General features: G+C 45.4%; 1 protein-coding gene across 4 annotated transcripts in view; it reads right to left on the reverse strand.

Moving 5' to 3' along the window:
• The window catches only part of GALNT10 (polypeptide N-acetylgalactosaminyltransferase 10), a 223,055-nt gene that overhangs the window by 81,891 nt on the left and 122,740 nt on the right, over positions 1–18,424 (reverse strand). For all 4 annotated transcript variants that reach the window (XM_082453912.1, XM_082453913.1, XM_082453914.1 and 1 more), the window contains one exon: positions 5,562–5,728. In XM_082453912.1, coding sequence (XP_082310038.1) covers positions 5,562–5,728 — 167 coding nt within the window. The remainder of the gene's footprint in view (positions 1–5,561; positions 5,729–18,424) is intronic.

The following is an 18,424-nucleotide window of genomic DNA, read 5'->3' on the forward strand; positions in this document are numbered from 1 at the left end:
ATTCAGCAGCACAAAACTCAAGGTGAAGAGAACCCAAACAATACGGTGAAAGTGGGGAATGGCCATCCCGACAGTTGTGGTGGTCCTGGAAGCAAACTAAGGCTTCGAGAGAGATGACAAGAAACGAGGAACAGATGCTGATGGGCTCGTGTCAAGAGTGGTACGTTGCAATGCAAATCGGGTCAGGGCAAACGGATCTCCTTGACGTGTCTCCAGGACTGGCATGGTGTGACAGTGCAGGTCAGAGTTAATAAGCCCATCATAGAAGGAAGAGCTGGGACCTTGGTCTCAATGGTGAGAGCCTCTACCATGTGTACTAACGGGCCCTGCAATGTCCACATTCCCTCCAGCACCAATCACTGCCAACAATCTGTTGATAGCTCCACAAACGCTTGCTTGCTTAAGAACCTCCTTTCAGGGAACCCTTCCATGTGTATGTTTTTGTTTGTTTGCTGATGGGGAGCTGAGTTGGGGGAAATGATGTCAGTGAGATCATATCATAGCCTTTCGTTTCTGCACCTCATCATTCCAGGCGGCCCACAGTTCATCCAAAGACAATAATCCCATCCACGGCTACATACCCTATTTTTTTTGGAAAACCAATATTGTTTGGAAATGGGGAGGGGAAGGAGAATAGAAAGAAACGAATGAACAAAGACCCTTTTTGTTTTTCCTAATAAAGATCTCCTATCTGGGCAGTGTAATCTGGAGGCAGGTCTGCCACCCTACACTCTCACCTTTCTCCCACTAGTGCAAAAACACCTCTATGTCTTCCTCATCCTCAAGTCAAGCCTCCACATTTGAAGAGCTTTTGGAGCCCCCTGGAAAACTCCGCAGTGCTCTATTTGCAAGCAGGGCCAGGATTATTCCGGGGCCAACGTTTGCCTTCACTCTAGTCCCCAGTGCTGCCTGCCCAAAGCTCTGGATCTCATTTCAAGAATTCATCTGCTCCAATTTTGTCTCCTACCCGAGGTCTTGACCCTCAGCCAAATTAAAATTAGTTGCCCTGAGGATCCTGGAAGAGGCTCATTTCAGAGGAAAATGCCTTCTGCCAGGCAGCGCCAATCAAGCCTGTAGTTAGCATCTATGAATTTCAACTCTGAGAACTGCCTCTGCTCACGTGGCCCAGAGAAATCCGTCTTTCACGATGGCCCATATTTGCCGTACTTGAGACAGGCCTCTCTATAATTCTGAAGTTGTTTCTCTCAAATCTCATTTTTAAAACAATCACTGCCGAGTAAGTTTTTCTTCCAAAGCTGCCTTGAGAATTTCTTCTTGAAACAAGAAGAATGATTGCTTTTCTGAAGAACGCAGGTTGCAAAATCTGACAGCTAATGTGCAGGACTGAGGGGCATGAGGTAAGAGTTCTCCTCTGGGTTCCATGCCCGATTCACTGAGAAAAAAGGGCAACAGTCAGGGGCCTCAGTTCTCGTTCCTGTCTGTGAAATGGGACAGTATTCATTCTCTTCTCTATCTTATTAGAGTTTGGAAACGGTACTGCATTGGGTTAATGTTTTTGCTCTCTGGAGAAACAGATGTTACTTGGTGAATGTCACTCTTATAAAATTTACCTTTTCTTTCTCAAGATTGTTACAGTCTTTTTTTACTGGGGGAGGGGAATCACGTTATTTTCATCACTGAGTACAACACTGAGGAAATTGGGATATTGAAGCATAAACCATTATGGTCCAGGATTGGTCGTGTTTGATAATGAGCTCTCTTTAGCAAGAAGTTTGCTCTTTAGTACAGTGGAAAGTGATGTACTGAGAAGCAGCCTGCGGGGTAGAAAACAGTAATGTGCTTCTGCAGATGTTTCACATTCACAGCTAAGACGAGGGGACAGGCTGTAATGGGAGCGTAGAGTGGGGATTCTTGTCTCTCCTCTGCAACCAGCTGGCCGTGTGCTCTTAGTTAAGCTTGTCCACTGCTCCAGGACTCAGGTTTCCCATCTGTACAATGAGTAGGCTGCCACATCTGCAATTTTCACACATTTTTAAGCAGTGGAGTTCCTCTTACTGAACAATTTTCCAGAAACCAAATATAGACCATGCCAGGAGAGGTACGTGAACCCCACCTGCACCTGTGAGGTTCTTCACAGCCCTCACAGCGCTCCCTGACGCGTTCCTGGGCCCCCTACTGCTCAGAGGCACACGTTCAAAGCCAGTAGCCTTGGATGACCTTGAAGCTCTTTTCTAAGCCAACAAGTAGATCTGCTGTTTCTAATCTGGATGATGCCGGGTTCACTCTCCCTCTGGAGGACTAATGCCTTGAGAGGCTCAGAGATGGATCCTGCCAAGTGCTATGGGTCTGCCCCCTGCTTCAGAAAACAGGCGACAGGGACCTGAACCTGAACCCCAAAGACGTGGGCCAGCGCCAGTCACCAAAGGAACCGCAGTGTCTCCCACAGCCACATCTATCTCGCTGACTGAAGACGACGCTGTTGCGAGTGATGGTTTTCCCCGTGTGTGGATACAGCTGTAGCTGCCACATATTTTCCCTTCTTCTCTGCCCCCCCTCATTCATTCATTCACTAATTCACAAACATTTATTAACCACAAATGGTCTAATGAGGAAGGCTGATAATAGGTCAGCAAACAGCCCTGTGACCCGACGTGGAGAAGAGAGCACAGCGGCAGGGGTGGGGGACCGAAGTGAAGATGGAGTGAGAGGAGCCAGCCGTGGGAAGCGCTGGGAAGAGGATGTCTGGGCAGAGGGAAGAACACGAGAAGACCCCAAGGCAGGATGGAGCCTGGCGTGCTCCAGAACAGAAGGCCCTGCGGTGGCTGGTACACGAAGAAGGGGAGCCAAGCGCAGAGGGCGACCCTCACGGCTGTGGCTCTCAAGAACCTGAGGGAAGGCTCGGGTGTTCACCCCGAGGAGCAGGGGCTGTGTCTGCCGCAGCACAGTAAATGGACATCAGTTAATGACTTGAGCAATGTGCTCATTTATATTCATTTTCACCACCTGGCTGAGAGCCCGTGGCCTGGGGGTGGCGGGCCCAAACTGGGGGAAGGATGAGGTTGGGAGAGGAGGAGGGGTAAAGGACGAAAGGCAGGAAAGGCAGCGGTAGAGCACGGGTCTGGGGCTCTGAGTCCACGGGTCTGGGTGCTCTGCTCACTGGCTGTGTAAGTCTGGGCAAGTCACCTGACCCCAGCTCCTCACCGGAGACGCAGAGACCCCAGGGCCTCCCTCAGAGGCTGTCGTCAAGAATAAATGAGATAATGTATGGGCCTGGCACATAGAAATGGTCCCCGAAATGGTGAATGGATGGGGAGACAATTTAGGCGGAAGGTGGGACAATAGCACATTTATTTAGTGCTTTACAATTTGCAAAGCCCTTTCACCCACGGAAAGGGGGAGACCGTACCTCCATGTCTGTACATTTATCCCTGACACCCACTCCAACAAACCAGGCATAAATAATGTTAACAGTAATAATGATAATACCAAGCTTAAATGTTTATTTCTAATGTTCACTTTCTGCCATGTACTGTCCTAACCACTTGACATGTATTAACCCACTTAATAGTCATAGCTACCTAAGAGGTAGATTCCCTTTTACAGATGAGGGAACTGAAGCACAGAGAGATTAAGTGACTGGGTCAAGGTCACAGAGTTAATAAGTGACAGGGCCAGGATCAAAGAGGTAACTATTGCTAAAGAATGGTGCTACAGACACAAGGAGACACACCCACAGGTGACTTCACAGACCTCGCTTCAGGGACGCAAATAAATCTCATATAATGGATGCTATTGTAACCATGGCGGAAGTGCTAAGGGAACAGAGGAAACGAGCTCTGATCATTTAGTTGTCAAACATGTATTAAGCACCTACTATATGCCTAAGGAGTTGAGGATATGTAGTGAACAAGACTGATGGGGTGGTCCCAGCTCTCAGAATGTGGAATCTGGTAGAGGAAACACACGACAGGCCAATGTTTACACGCACAATGCTCACATGTTACACTTATTTATATTTTAATTCTGATGTGATAAGAGCAAAGAAGGAAAAGGGTCCCATGACAATGAGTGTATGTCAAGAGTTAGGGGAGAGGGCTTCCCTGGTGGCGCAGTGGTTAAGAATCCGTCTTCCAATGCAAGGGACACGGGTTCGAGCCCTGGTCTGGGAAGATCCCATGTGCCGCGGAGCAACTAACCCCATGCTCCACAACTACTGATCCTGTGCTCTAGAGCCCGTGAGCCACAGTTACTGAAGCCTGGGCACCCAGAGCCCGTGCTCCATAACAAGAGAAGCCACTGCAATGAGAAGCCCGCGCACTGCAACGAAGAGTAGCCCCGCTCACTGCAACTAGAGAAAGACCGGGTGCAGCAACGAAGACCCAATGCAGCCAAAAATAAATAAATAAAATAAATAATAAAAAAAAAAGAGTTACGGGGAGAATTAGAGATGGTAGGAACTGAGTTCAAAATGTGTGTGTATCTATATGTGTGTACACACACACACCCCCCGCCACGTAAGTGGGGTGTAGTACTAAAATGGGGCGGCAAGCAGCTCAGCTTTGATTATTCTGGAGTGTACTTAGATTCCCTCTCTTCACTACTTATTAGTGCCTCTACAAGAAAGTGAGAAGAGGAAAGGGCTTCTCTTGATTTTGCTGCAAGTGGTGAAAGCTCTGATGCAAAGAATAAGCTCGAGACCATTGGCAGGAGGGCAAATTCTTCTTGGATTTCATTTGTGGCTCCACCTCTGTGTCTCTTAAACCCATGGGTGAGGCTCATAGCGAAGAGGCTCTGCAGTGTGGTCTAGTGGTTAAGATCATGTGCGTGGGGTCAGACAGACGTGGCTTAGTCACCACATCACCATCTAAGAGCTGTGTGACCAAGGGCAAGTCACTTAACCTCTCTGAGCCTCAGTTTCTGCATCTGTAAAGTGGTGTGGCTGATACTGTAGGTGGGCTGTCCTGATACCTTCTCTAATCCACTTCTTTTCCTATTTCTACTAAAGAGGCCAAAAATCAGAACACTCACGTTCCCAGCCACCCTTGCATATATGGGTGCCCAAATGTCAGAGTTCTGGCCAAAAGCCTCTGGGGAGACTTTCCTGAATAAGAAGGCAAAGTCTTCAAAGGAAGAGGCTTTGTTCTCTTTGCCCTTCCTCCTTCTTCCTGCCTGGAAGGTAGAATTCCCAGAGGTACAGCAGCCATTTTGTAACCATGAGGATGAGGAAGTGGGAAGAGAGAAGAAGTCTGGTTCTCCAATGACAGACTCGAGCAGCTGTACCAATCCTGGATCTCATTATCAAGTGAATGAATAAATGAATAAACTCCTTACTTGTTTGAGCTATTATTTAAAGTTCTCTATTATTTGCAGCTTAATGCACTTCTACATTGATACAAATGGGATAAAAACAGAACCTATTTCATGGGTCATTGTGAGGACTAAGTAAGAAACTTGTGTTCAGTGCCAGGTTCATGGCCTCAAGCATCAGTACATGGTGGCCCACATGCTGGTGCTGCTGAAGATGGGAAAAACCTACCACCCCTTTGGCAAGTCACTGAACGGAGTGTGGAGGGTGGGAAGCTGGGTGAAATGGGCCCTACCTCGGTCACTGAAGTCGTCCACCAGGACAATCTCGGCGATCAGCTCCGGGGGCGAGCGGTTCAGCACGCTGTGGACGGTGCGGAGGAGGGAGGACCAGCCCTCGTTGTGGAAGGGGATGATGATGCTGGTGTTGGGGAGCGTCTCCAGGTAGCGTTTGCTGTTGCAGCTAGAGGGAGACACGGGGGGACGGGGAGAGGACAGGTTCAGCTCTCATGTTGCCAGGAGAACTCATGCACGTGGTTCAGCTAACTGCAATTCCTACTTCCTCTCCAGGCTTCAGGGAATGAGTGAAAGCTGGGGACACCACGGTCACTTAACAACTTTCTTCTACTTGGCATCCCAAAGTCCTGCCTCTAATCCCTGCACACAGAGTGCACAGGGATACACACACACACACACACACACACACACACACACACACACGACCCCCCCATCCAGCTTTGTACACGAGCAGTTACAGAACAACAAACCCCAACAGTGATGGAGCAGCAACGGGGTTTGGTGCTTTACATGCACTAACTTGTTTATGCCTCAATTGTGATAGGAACATGGTTGTCCATCCTCATGATTCCATGTAGAAGACAGCCCTTCGGTAACACTCTTGTCACCCTGCCCACCCCTTGCATGTTCCTCTCTATGGAGGAGAAACCATGTGTCCTTAAACCTGGAAGAATAAACTGGGCTTCACTGGCTTGGACCCTCTTCTCTCCCTCCCTGGGCTCTGTGGGCAGAGGGCACATTTTCTCCTTTGCTCTCCACCAGCCCCACGGTAAGCTTGGGGGCAGAAGGCCGTGTTCCTGTGGGCCTTTAATATCATGGTAATACCCCAAAGAATTAACATAGTTACTTAATATCAGCAAATATTTAGTTGGTGTTCAAACTTCCCTGATGTTTTTGTGTCTTATTACAGCTGGTTTGTTTAAATCTGGATCAAGACAAGGCCCACATTACTGCTTTTAGCTGATGCATCTCCTAGGTCTCTTTTCCCCTTACCATTTATTTGTTTAAGAAACTGGGTCATTTGTTCTATAGTATTTCCCACAGTCTGCATTTTGCTTCCTGCGTTGATGTGGTGTCTCTCAACATGTTCCTCTGTCTGCCCCACTTTGCCTCCTGTAAACTGGTAGTTAGACCTAGAGGCTTGACCTAATTCGATGAGATATTCTGGCAGCCTCTTCATAGGTGCTGGTGTGAGCATTCCTTGGGAAACACATAATGTCCAGTTGTCTTTCCTTTTGTGATGTTGGTGGCCAAAGATGATACGCATCTAAATCCTTTATTTCATCAGGGGTTTGCAAAATGGTGATTTCTAATCCTATCATTCTTTCTTTACTAGCTGGAATACTTCCATGGAGAAAAACTTTACCATGTCAACTATTTGGCCTACACTGAAGTACAGGAAAGATAGGCTAAGTTCTTGATTCTTAATTTACTGATTTTCAGAAGGACTTGGTTCCCTAGCATCCTCCAAAGATGGCCAATTATTTGTTTTCATTATGAACTCATAAATTTTAACATAATTAATATGTTTCAATTCAGTGCTAGTATTATTCTTCTTGGTTCCCAAATAAGCCTATTTTTAGTCCAAGGCGGTCTTCTCAAGTTGGCTCCTAGTCCTTTGCACATGGTCACAGAGTACTGACAGCTTCTTTGTTTTCTGACAAAAGGTATCAAAAGATTCTCCAGCCTCAACCTGTATGTTTCCTGCTCTAACCTGGAATCAACCATTCTGCCAAGGAACCTTGGCTCTTTAATATTATCAATATAACCATTTAGATGCTGCAATATGGGCACTAAGTGCATTCATTACTATTATGTTGGTTATGGCTTCTACGCCTTTACGGTGGTCAGCACTACAAATATATTTTAATAGATACGAGTTTATGCTAAAATTTCATATATATATACAATTTCATAAACATAAAATTACAGAGTTTTACTAAACTTTAATTTTATATTTTACCTCTTTTTTATTGAGATATAATTCACACACCATAAAATTTAACATAAAATTCACCCTTTTAAAGTGTACAACTCAGTAATTTTTAATATATCCACAAAGTTGTACAACCATCACCACTATCTAATTCCAGAACATTTTCATCACCCCCCAAAAGAAACTTCATATCTATTAGCAGTCCCTACCCATTATCCACTGCCCCCAGTCCCTGGAAATCACTAATTTGTTTTCTGTTCCCATGGATTTTCCTATCGTAGACATTTTATACAAATGGAATCATATAACATGTGGCCTTTGTGTCTGGGTTCTTTCACTTAAGCATAATATTTTCAAGGTTCATTCATGTTGTAGCATGCATCAGTACCTCATTCTTTTTCATGGCTGAATAATATTCCACTGTACAAATACAACACATTTTATTTATTCATTCATCAACTGATGGACATTTGGGTTGTTTCTACCTTTTGGCCATTATGAATAATGTTGCTGTGAACATTCATGTACAAGTTTTGGGGTAGACATATGTTTTCAATTCTCTTGGGTATGTATCAAGGAGTAGAATTGCCGGGCCATAAAGTAACTCCATGCTTAACTCTTTAAGGAACTGCCCACTGTTTCCAAAGTGACAGCGCCATTTTACATTCCCACCAACTATGTATGAGGGTTCCAATTTCTCCACATGCTCACCAACTCTTGTTATTGTCCATCTTTTTGATTATAGCCATTCTAGTGGGTGTGAAGTGGTATCTCATCACAGTTTGGTTTGCATATTCCTAATGATGAATGACGTTGAGCTTATTTTCATGTGCTTATAGGCTATTTGTATATCTTCCTTGGAGAAATGACTAGTAAATATGTATTTCATTTTCATATTGTTCCTTGCTAGTGTACAGAAATATAATAGATTTTTTATACTGAGCCTGTGTCTTGCAACCTTGTTGAACTAATTTATTAGTTCTAATAATATTTTTTTGGTGTGGATTCCTTAGGATTTTCTATACACAAGACAGTGTCATCTGCAAATAGAGATAGTTTTACTTCTTTCTTTCGAATCTAGATGCCGTTTATTTCTTCTTCTTGTCTAACTATTTAGAAACTCCAGTACAATGTTGAATAGAAGTGGCAAGAGCAGATATCCTTGTTTTGCTCCTGACCTTAGAAGGGAAAGCTTTCAATCTTTCACCATTAAATATAACGTTAATGTGCGTTTTTCATCAATGCTCTTTATCAGGTTGAAGGAACTCCCTTCTATTCTCAGTTTGTTGAACGTTTTAATCATGAAGAAGTGTTAGATCTTGTCAAATGCTTTTTCTGCATCTACTGATATAATCACATGGGTTTTGTTCTTTATCCTATTAATATAATGCATTACATTGATTGATTTTCATATATTGAACCAACCTTGCATTCCTGGGATAAATCCTATTTGGTCATGGTGTATAATCCTCCTTATATGTTGCCGAATTTGGTTTGCTAGTATTTTGCTGAGGATTTTTGCATCTATATTCATAAGGGATATTGGTCTGTAGTTTTCTCTTCTTGTTAGGTTTTTCTCTGGTTTTACATATTCTAACTCTTTTGCTAAAAATCTCAGTTCTTAACATTAACAGTTGCTTGCTTTTTTCCTATAATATATAATAGTTTCAGAAAAGTAATATTAATATTATTTCTAACAATATGATTACAGAAAATTTAAGATTCCTTTTGTTCTTCATTTCTTTTCATCTTAGGGGTATATTTCAACAGAGATATTAGGGATTTTCCCAGGGCCCAGAAAAGGGGAGCTGAGGACCAGGCAGGCCAAGAGGGAATAACAAAACTGCCCACCTTGGGACTTCCCTGGTGGCGCAGTGGTTAAGAATCCGCCTGCCAATGCAAGGGACACAGGTTCGAGCCCTGGTCTGAGAAGATCCCACATGCGCAGAGCAACTAAGCCCGTGCGCCACAACTACTGAGCCCGTGTGCCACAACTACTGAAGACTGCACGCCTAGAGCCTGTGCTCCGCAACAAGAGAAGCCACCACAATGAGAAGCCTGCGCAACGCAACTAAGAGTAGCCCCTGCTCGCCGCAACTAGAGAAAGCCCGTGCGCAGCAATGAACACCCAATACAGCCAAAAATAATACATAAAATTAAATCTTTAAAAATATATATATGTGATAAAATCATTAGAGGAATGTTAATTGCAGAATCTCGATGGTGGGAATCTCGATGAGTGTTCTGTGTGCAATTCATTCAAATTTTCTGTATGTTTGACAATTTTCAGAAAGAAATGCTGGGAGGAAAAAACAGCTCAGGGTCCACGGTCTCCTTAGCTTTAAATTCTACGTCTGCTAGAGGCACCAAGGGAAGCTGCAGGGTAGGACAGGGCAGGAATGAACCCATGGTGTCTGGCTGTGAGCCCAGTTACAGCTGCATGGACAGGGTGCCCCTAATTCTGGCAGTCCAGTTTTGATGGACAGGTCAGTCTCTCTCTTTCCCCTTCTTTCATGTCCCCTCTTGCTCCTGCACCTGGCTGGACTGCTTTTATTCAGGCCCCACCTCCGGGCCCTCCTCTGCCTCTTCCCCCACCTCTCTAACCCCTTTGATCATTTCAGCCAGTCTTCTGGGGGAGCCTCTTCCAACTTCATTATGTCGACCTTCACAAATGAACGAAAGCACCTCTTCTTAAAAATCCCTTTCCCTTAATTTGGCTGCATCCTCTGTGGCCAAGAAAGACAGGTGCTATCTAGTTTTTCTACAAGAGTTCCTGCCTTCCATCCAATTTCACAGGAGGCTCACTCGTTGCGGCAGGGTTGGAGTGGGGGGCTAGCTGTAATAAATTGCCTGGAGTCCATGGGGTGAAATACAACAGCACTATTACGGCGCAGAGAGCCCTGGCTCTCTTGAACCCCAGAGCTGGGGCCCACAGCCTGCTGGTAGATACACAAACACCATCATGTACTAAGGGAAGCAGACGATGCCACAACAGACTAAATTCACTTCTAGTTTAACCCAATCCTGGCTTAAAAATTATCCAGAACTTAAATAAAAGCCTCAGCCTTGATCATGTGCTTCTGGGGAGGCGAGGAGGGTCTACTCTTTTTCTCCCTCCTCTAACTATCCACTCATTTATTTACTAAATAAACACAAAATGGCACTTCGACTTTTGCCACAGGCACTAGGCATTAGTTTGGTCCCAGCTTAGTCTACTGGTTTAGATAAAAAATTGTGTGCCATGCTGAAATGAATCTCTCCGGTATCCAGCAGGAAGCTTGGTTCCACAGACTCTCCCACAGGCCACCTCCCTGTTGGGAGCCCGTGTGAAAAGCCCCATTTCTCCTCCTCTTATTAGGCCTCAGATCACAACAGACAGAGGAGGCCTGGGGGTGGCAGGGAGGAAGAGAGAAGGCCACCACCCACCCCAGTGACACCCCCATCTTAGCTGTCACCTTTAAGACCTGTCTGCGTGTTGTGTCTTAAGATCTCAACACTGGACAGTAGAGTATGCTCAGTCCTTGTATGTGTGATAAACACGAAGCATCCCTTTGCCCGATGCCTTCAGAGTGTAGTCTCCGGGACGGGGCAACTGGGGCACTGCTCCCAATGCAAGGAGGCTGGGTTTGGCTACAACCAGACAATAATAACCTCCTCCTTCCCCAGTTCATCGTGCCTGACGGTTTATAGAGCACTCTCCCTTTTCTCTAAGCTGCACCAACCCCTGGGAGGGAGACAAACCTGGGCGTGCTAACCCCGTTCTCCATATGAGGAAATGGAGCCCCTAGTGGAAAGTGACTTGGATCCAAGCCTCAAATCTAGAGAGTATTTACTTAAAATAATGCTTACAATATTTTTCTTGATGACAAAAGTGGTAATTGCTCACTATGAAAGGCTGGAAAACACAGCAAGGCTAAAAGACAACCGCTAATGACTTCAACGTCCTGACACCGGGGGCTGACCTCCATGAAACATTTAGGGTATGTCTTCCTCCAAGCTCTTCTCTGAACAAATATTTGTTTCTACAGCACGGCACATGGCACACTGACTTGATGGCCTCCCAGTGTCCATGGGTCCCCAGATACAGAGTGGGCTCCTGAGACACTTAGAAGGGGTCCTGCGGGGGCAGGAACGGGCAGAGCGACGCCCTCACAGAAGGTCAAAGCAGGGACACCATGACATCTCCATCACATGACATCAATCTTGGTGCCCCCTTGGCTCAGTATTTCTGGCCCCAGGAGACATCATAAAGGAAGAGGCAACTGTGGTACTTCAAACCTTACGACTATGAGCTGAGTGCAAAACATCCCACCCCTTGCCCAAGCACTTCCCTTGTTATCTGGTTCACAGTCCGATGAGGTCCCGACCTCAACAGGACAAAGTTGAGTTAGATGTTCACGGTGTGAGGACCAAGAGGCACGGTCAGGGGTGCTCCTTGACACACTTTGAAATGGTGAAAAGAGTAGAAACAAAGTGAATGTTCATCAATGGGGAAAGATTAAATAAATGATGAAAAATTCGAACTAGAGAGTACTGATAGCAGTGAAAAAATAAGCTGGAAGATGACAATGATTATAAGAGAATATATCTGTTAGGGATTTCTATTCTGTTGGGCATAATAAGCACTTTCTAAGCACTTTATATGCATTAAGTCATTTAATTGTCACAATGCTCTTATGAGGTAGGGACTATCATTACTCCCATCACAATGAGGAGCAAACAAGGCAGAGAGGTCAAATAAACAGCTGGTAAGAGCTGGAGCCTGGATTGAAACCCATCTGTCCTGTATACATAAATATTTTTATAGGGGTAATGTACTATTAATTATACAAGCAAAAAGAAGAATGAATAGATAAAAAAACAAAAACTGCGGGAACTAGGTAGGAGTCTGAAATCCTGGCTTCTGGTTTCTGCTCTGCCATGCAACATTCCAAGTCCCATCTTCTTGCCGGACCCCAGGTTCCCCTTATGTCGATAAGGGAGCTGGACAAAGGGCAAGTCTGGCGTGCCTGCTCTGTATTCCTTCTCCTTCTTTTGGTAAGAGCATCCTGATTCTCCTTGGGGAATCTCCCAGCCCTCAATTTCACAGGGTTTGGCGGAGGTCCTTGCCTTGCCTTGAGGGTGGGCAAGAGAGCCTGGCTCAGCCAGGGCATCCCAGCTCCACAGCCCCCGTGGTTGGTTCAGGGATGGGCACCTGTAAATCAGAGTAAATCTTGGCTGAGACAGCTGGGAGAGAGGGGAGCTCTTTTCTGCTGAAAATGAACGTGGGAGGATAGAAGTCTGATCTGCCTGGGGCCACCATACAGACTGTTCCCTATCTTAAAATGAAGTTAGCAGAACAGAAAACAGAGCCAAGAGCTGGAGAGAGAGGTTCCTGCTGGCATCATTTAGGGACCTGGATCCAGCTCTGGCAGAAGCCATCGTCTACTCCTGGCCTTTTCAGTTACGTGAGTCAATACATTGTCTTTTCTTCAGTCAGTTTGAGTTAGGTTTCTGTCACTTGTAACTATTAAGGATCTTGCTGATATAACTGGATAATCCCTAAGCCCCATCAGTCACATGAATCTGTTTTGGAACTAAGGATGGCTTTTGAAGGACAGAGGCAGAAACTTCCCCAGGTGCTCCCTCTGACCTGAAGGGGGCAGCCTCTCTCATGCTGCAGGAAGAGAACTTTGATCATTCACTGACTAGGAGAAAGTGGCCTGGGCTGAGGCCTGAGGTGGGGGGTGGGAGGCAGTAGGAGGACTCACTGGGGATTGAGCAGTCCCCAGCTGAATATTCTCTAAAGGATTCTGAGCCCTTGGGCATAAAGATGAATCTAATACATTGGCCCTTAACATGCACCCTCAGGGCTTAATGCTGGAGCACTAGAATAAAAAAGAAAAGAAGTCAAAATCAAAGGGAAGCATTTCAAAAATTTTCTCTCCAAGTCAACCTTGAAAAAGAACAATCCAGTCATTTTGAAGGGAACATAAAAACAAAACAAAACATTTAATTCCCTAACATGGGACACTATCCACAGACCAAATTGAAATGCAAGTCCAGGGACTTCCCTTGTGGTCTAGTGGATAAGACTCCCTGCTCCAATGCAGGGGGCCTGGGTTCGATCCCTGGTCAGGGGAGCTAGATCCCGCATGCATGCTGCAACTAAGAGTTCGCATGCTGCAACTAAGGGTCTGCATGCCGCAACTAAATAGCCCGCATGCCGCAACTAAATAGCCCACATGCCACAACTAAGAGTCTGCATGCCGCAACTAAGAAGCCCACATGCTGCAACTAAGACCCAGCACAGCCAAAATAAATAAATAAATAAATACTAAAAAAAAAAAAAGAAGTGCAAGTCCATGAACACACCCAATATTGCATGTGCCTAAGGGAGCAAGAGTGCTCTGGGCCTGGTTTCAAATCCCGACTGTGCTGCCCTGCAGCTGTGAGACCTGGGGCAGCTTTCCATCCCTTGCTGAGACTCAGTTTCCTCATCTGTGAAGTGGGGATGGTAACACCACGAGGACGACAGGAGAACTAGGTGAGAATGGACAATTAAAACACCCACAAGGAGGGAGAAGTAGCTAGCTCCGGCCTTGCAGACAGGTAAATGTGGAGGAGAACTCACAGCAAAGAGAACGTTCCTGATTTCAATTCTCTTGGAATCAGGGATGGCCATGCCAGGAAAGGGCAAGGGGCTTCAGTAAGGGTACTTCCCAAGGTGGAAACCGTGGTAAGGGAAGGGGCATAAGCTGAAGAGACCCTCAGATCTGGATTCAAATCTCACCTTTGTCACTTAGAAGTGTGTCACTTGGGGAAGGTCACAGCCTCCCTAAGCCTCAGGTTCCACGTGGGTAAAACGGGGATAAAACTCTTTCCTATTAAGGCTGTCCCAAGGAATAAATGACATACCATACGTGAATGTACCTGGTATAGCATCTGGCTCAGACATGTGAGTTTCCACCTCCCCGAGGCCACGGTGTAGGTCATTTTCCAGCAAATGGTTTAAGTTCAAAATTCTGAAATTCTCCCCTCTGTATTTTGTATAAAGGACAGTTCCTTATAATACAACATTCTCAGAAAGACTATGTCTTCTGGGCTCTGGAGCCCCCAAGAAGCTTAGTGGAAGTTATAAATAGCTCCAGGCTCTGGAACAAAAGGAAGAAACTGGATCTTAGTGGGCAGAGTGTGAAAAGCTCCTGCCCTTCACCCTCATCATCCCTCCAGATGCAGGTTTGGGCCCTCTCCTGACATACCCGACAGCAAGCCTTTTCTCTACAGCTGAGGCTCGGCTCCGCAGCCCTTCTCTCCCGCTCTGTGGGGGATGAGACAGGCGTGGGTTTCTCTTTAACACAGTCTGGCTGGAACCAGAGGAGCCGGAAAATTAGTGTGACAACATGTGCTGAGGCTGACACCTTTTTGAAGGTCATTTTCCATTTAGGGGAGGCTTTGCTGCACCCACCTGCTCTTCCCTCCTCTCAACAGGCAGTTAAGAGAATAACAAAGCTTATTAGTATTAATTATGCACCTCTGCACCACCAGTTCATCACCAGTTTTGTGCCCCCTAACCTGTACCAGAGACTTCAGGTACAAGCAGTATTTAAAGGATCTTGGTTTGTGCAGTCTTTGCCTCTCCCTTCGAACTCACATTTTGGAAAGCCCTTTGCTCAGATCATATCTAGTTTTGAGACAGGTGTAAAAAAAACAACAACAACAGCAAAAATTTTTAAAGCACACAGGAAAACCCAACAGTTTCTTCACATGGCTGTCCCACTTGATAAAACTGGTCCTTCCGCACACGTAACCTGCAAAGTGTTCCATGTGCTCAAACTTTAAACATAGGCTGACAGCAGGAAGGAGGAACTCTGGTTAATCAGTACGGTAGGTGAGGTCAAGAGGCCCGGAATTATCAGCATGAGATAACAACCATAAGGACCACACCTCCCATTAGATGCCAGATGCCAGGCCAACAGAGTAAGGAGGAAACGGGCTTTAATATCAAGATTCTTCATGATTCATGACAGAGGAGAAAAGAAGAAACTAAAATGTAAAGAAACATGTTCAAGGATGTTTTTGCCATTGTTTCCAGAATGGAAACAACCTGTATGCCTGTCAACAGAGCAATGGTTGAATTTATGAGATTCCTGTGTAATATTATACAGCTATTAGAAATGTCTTAGAAAAGTGACCATAATATAAGCGAAAAAAGCTACCTGTAGAATAAAATACATAGAGTATGACCACATTTTTGTGGGGGAAAAAAACCCCAGACCAAAAAACCCCAAACCTCTTGCTATGTTTCCATATGTTGCATAAGCAAAGGAAAAGTCTACCGAATGCTAAACTGATACCATTCACTACCTGGGCAGATTTAGGGTTGCAGGTGGCTGGCTAGGTGGGGGCGCTATTGATTTTGTCCCCCAAAAAGGTGTGGAGAAGAAGGCTTACAATCAGGAGGGAGTTATGCTCTAGTCTATGTCACATTGCTCCCAAGGGGAGCTGCTTCGCTTTTCTTATCATCATGCTGCCCGTGATACCATCTTAATGAAGGGAGAGAATTGATAATTGTCTTTATCTTCCAGTCATTATTCTCTTTTTCCTTAAGTCCTTTCGAGGGCAATACCACTTAGAAATCAAACGCATCTCTGTAACCAATTTTTACTGAGGGCGATTTATCTGCTCCTGGACAAGCGTATGTTACCTTCAGCAGCAGGAGTGAAAGGCAACTCAAGCAGTGTCCGGGCTGTGTCCATTTATCTAGCCAACCTTGCTCGCTATGCCTGGCCCAAGAACCTTCACGCACAAAGGATTCGAATGTAAAAATGTCTGCTTCCTTCCCTGTGAGGAATGGGTCTCGGTCTTGCGTGATGCAGCAGAAGGAGCACAGGCTGGGGTCCAGGTGTGAGTCTCCTTTGCCTTCTACAGGCTGTGTGAACTGGTGCAAAGAACTCAGCTTCCCTGAGGTTTAGTGTGTGCATCTGTAAAATGGAGCTAGTAATCCCCGTTAGACACAAACGGTTTCAGAGAGGCCAGAATCACAAAAGAGTTGTGACAGAGTTTTTGTAAATGAGAAGATGATGCTGAAACATAAAGGAAAGAAAAACGTCGTCACACCAAACCTCAAAGTGGGAACAAGTGAGCTGAGGCTGGTGGAGTGCTCAGCACCATGCCTGGCACACAAGCACTAGATAAGTGGCAGGCGTTTAGTATTCATGGAGAACACAGCACCCATTTCAAGAAGGCTTAGAAAACGCGTCTGTTTGCAGAAATGATAAAAGAAAACAAACCACACAACAGCGCACGTGGATGTCGAGTGGTTTTCACCCAGCAAAAATCATATGGGATACATGCCCGTTTGATTTTCAGTTGACAGGCAGCCATTTTTGTGTATAAGCCATTTATCTCCGTAATTTCAACAAAAGGGCTGAATTCACTGAAATCTGTTTTAAAAATTACAAGAAAAGGAGTCAATTTGAGAAATTTTATTGGCTGCCATTTCATTTTAAGGCTTATGAGCACCTTTAAATCCCAATATTAGGTCTGATGGATCAATAACTGTTGTCTTAGAAGAAACACTATTGCTCAGAAGAGAGAAATTTAATTTCAGAAGAGAGCCGATTGAAGTTTCCTGTAGAATCAGTGATGCTACAGAGAAACCTGGACTTCTTCCTTTCCCAGCTCACAACTCATTCAGGCTACAGCCTCCTTCTGCCCCCTGCCCCTCCCTACACAACTGCCTTGCTAACAACCTGCCGAACTTAGGGAGTCTGGATCGCTCTCATCCTGAGGATCTCTGGGCGCTAATCTTATACTCAAGCACTCCATTACAGAAGTGTCAAGTGAGCTTACTCCACCATACAAATCATGATAAAAAGGGTAAGAACTGCTAATATATACTAAATACATCTTCCAAGCCTGTCACTGTTGTACAGAGGGTCTGACATACCTCCTGGCACTGTGTGTGTGGGGGGGGTGGGAGACGGGTGGGCCCAGACTCCAGCCATTCACTCCCATTGTAGATGGCAGAAGGTGTGCACCGCCCTCACTTTGACCTGAATGTGGCACACAAACTATCATCCTGCACACCACACCACAGACCACAGCTGATCCTGGGTCATTTTTAGATTTACTATCCGTTATGCCTCCGACATTTCTTGCTATTCAAGGAAGGTGAGTTAATTAAAACCACAATATAATATATAATATAATCAAAAAAGGATCCCACCACCATTTCCATTTTTCACAACACAAATGGCATCATTTATTCAACTGCCTACTTGACATCATCATTTGGATGTTTTTAGAACATCTTAACCTTGACTGAAATACAAATCTTGATTTCCCCCAAGCCTGCTCTTCCCAAAGTCTTTGTTTCTGTAATGGCAACTCCATCTCCCCAGTCGCTCTGGCCAAAAACCTTGGCGTTATCCTTGACTCCTTTCTTTTTCTCATATCTATACTGTCTGTAAGTAAATTCTGTAGTCTCCATCTTCAAAGTATATCTAGAATGCGGCCACTGGTAATCTCTACTCCCACTGTGGTCTGAGTCTGTAATATACCCCTAACTATATTCTCCCTGTCTCTACCCTTGGCCACCTCAGTCTATTCTAACATAGCAACCAAAGGGATCCTTCGAAAATGAAAATCGGATCATGGCGCTCTCTGCTCAAAACCCTCCAGGGATTCCCATCTTACTCACTTTGGTAAAAGCCAAAGCCCCACCATGACCGTGACACTCCTCCAGCCTTGTTTCTCATCACTCTCCTCCTGGCTCACTGGGTACCACAGCCAAGCATGACGGTCTCAGGGCCTTTGTACTTGTTTCCTCTGCCTGCAGGGCTCTTCCCCCAGTTAACTGCCTTGCTAGGCCCCTCACTTCTTCATTTCTCTGTTCACATGTCATCTTCTCAGCAGAGCGTTCCCTGACCACTGAAATAAAAT

This window comes from Balaenoptera physalus (assembly GCF_965194825.1).
Source record: "Balaenoptera physalus genome assembly, chromosome: 3".
NCBI lineage: Eukaryota > Metazoa > Chordata > Mammalia > Artiodactyla > Balaenopteridae > Balaenoptera > Balaenoptera physalus.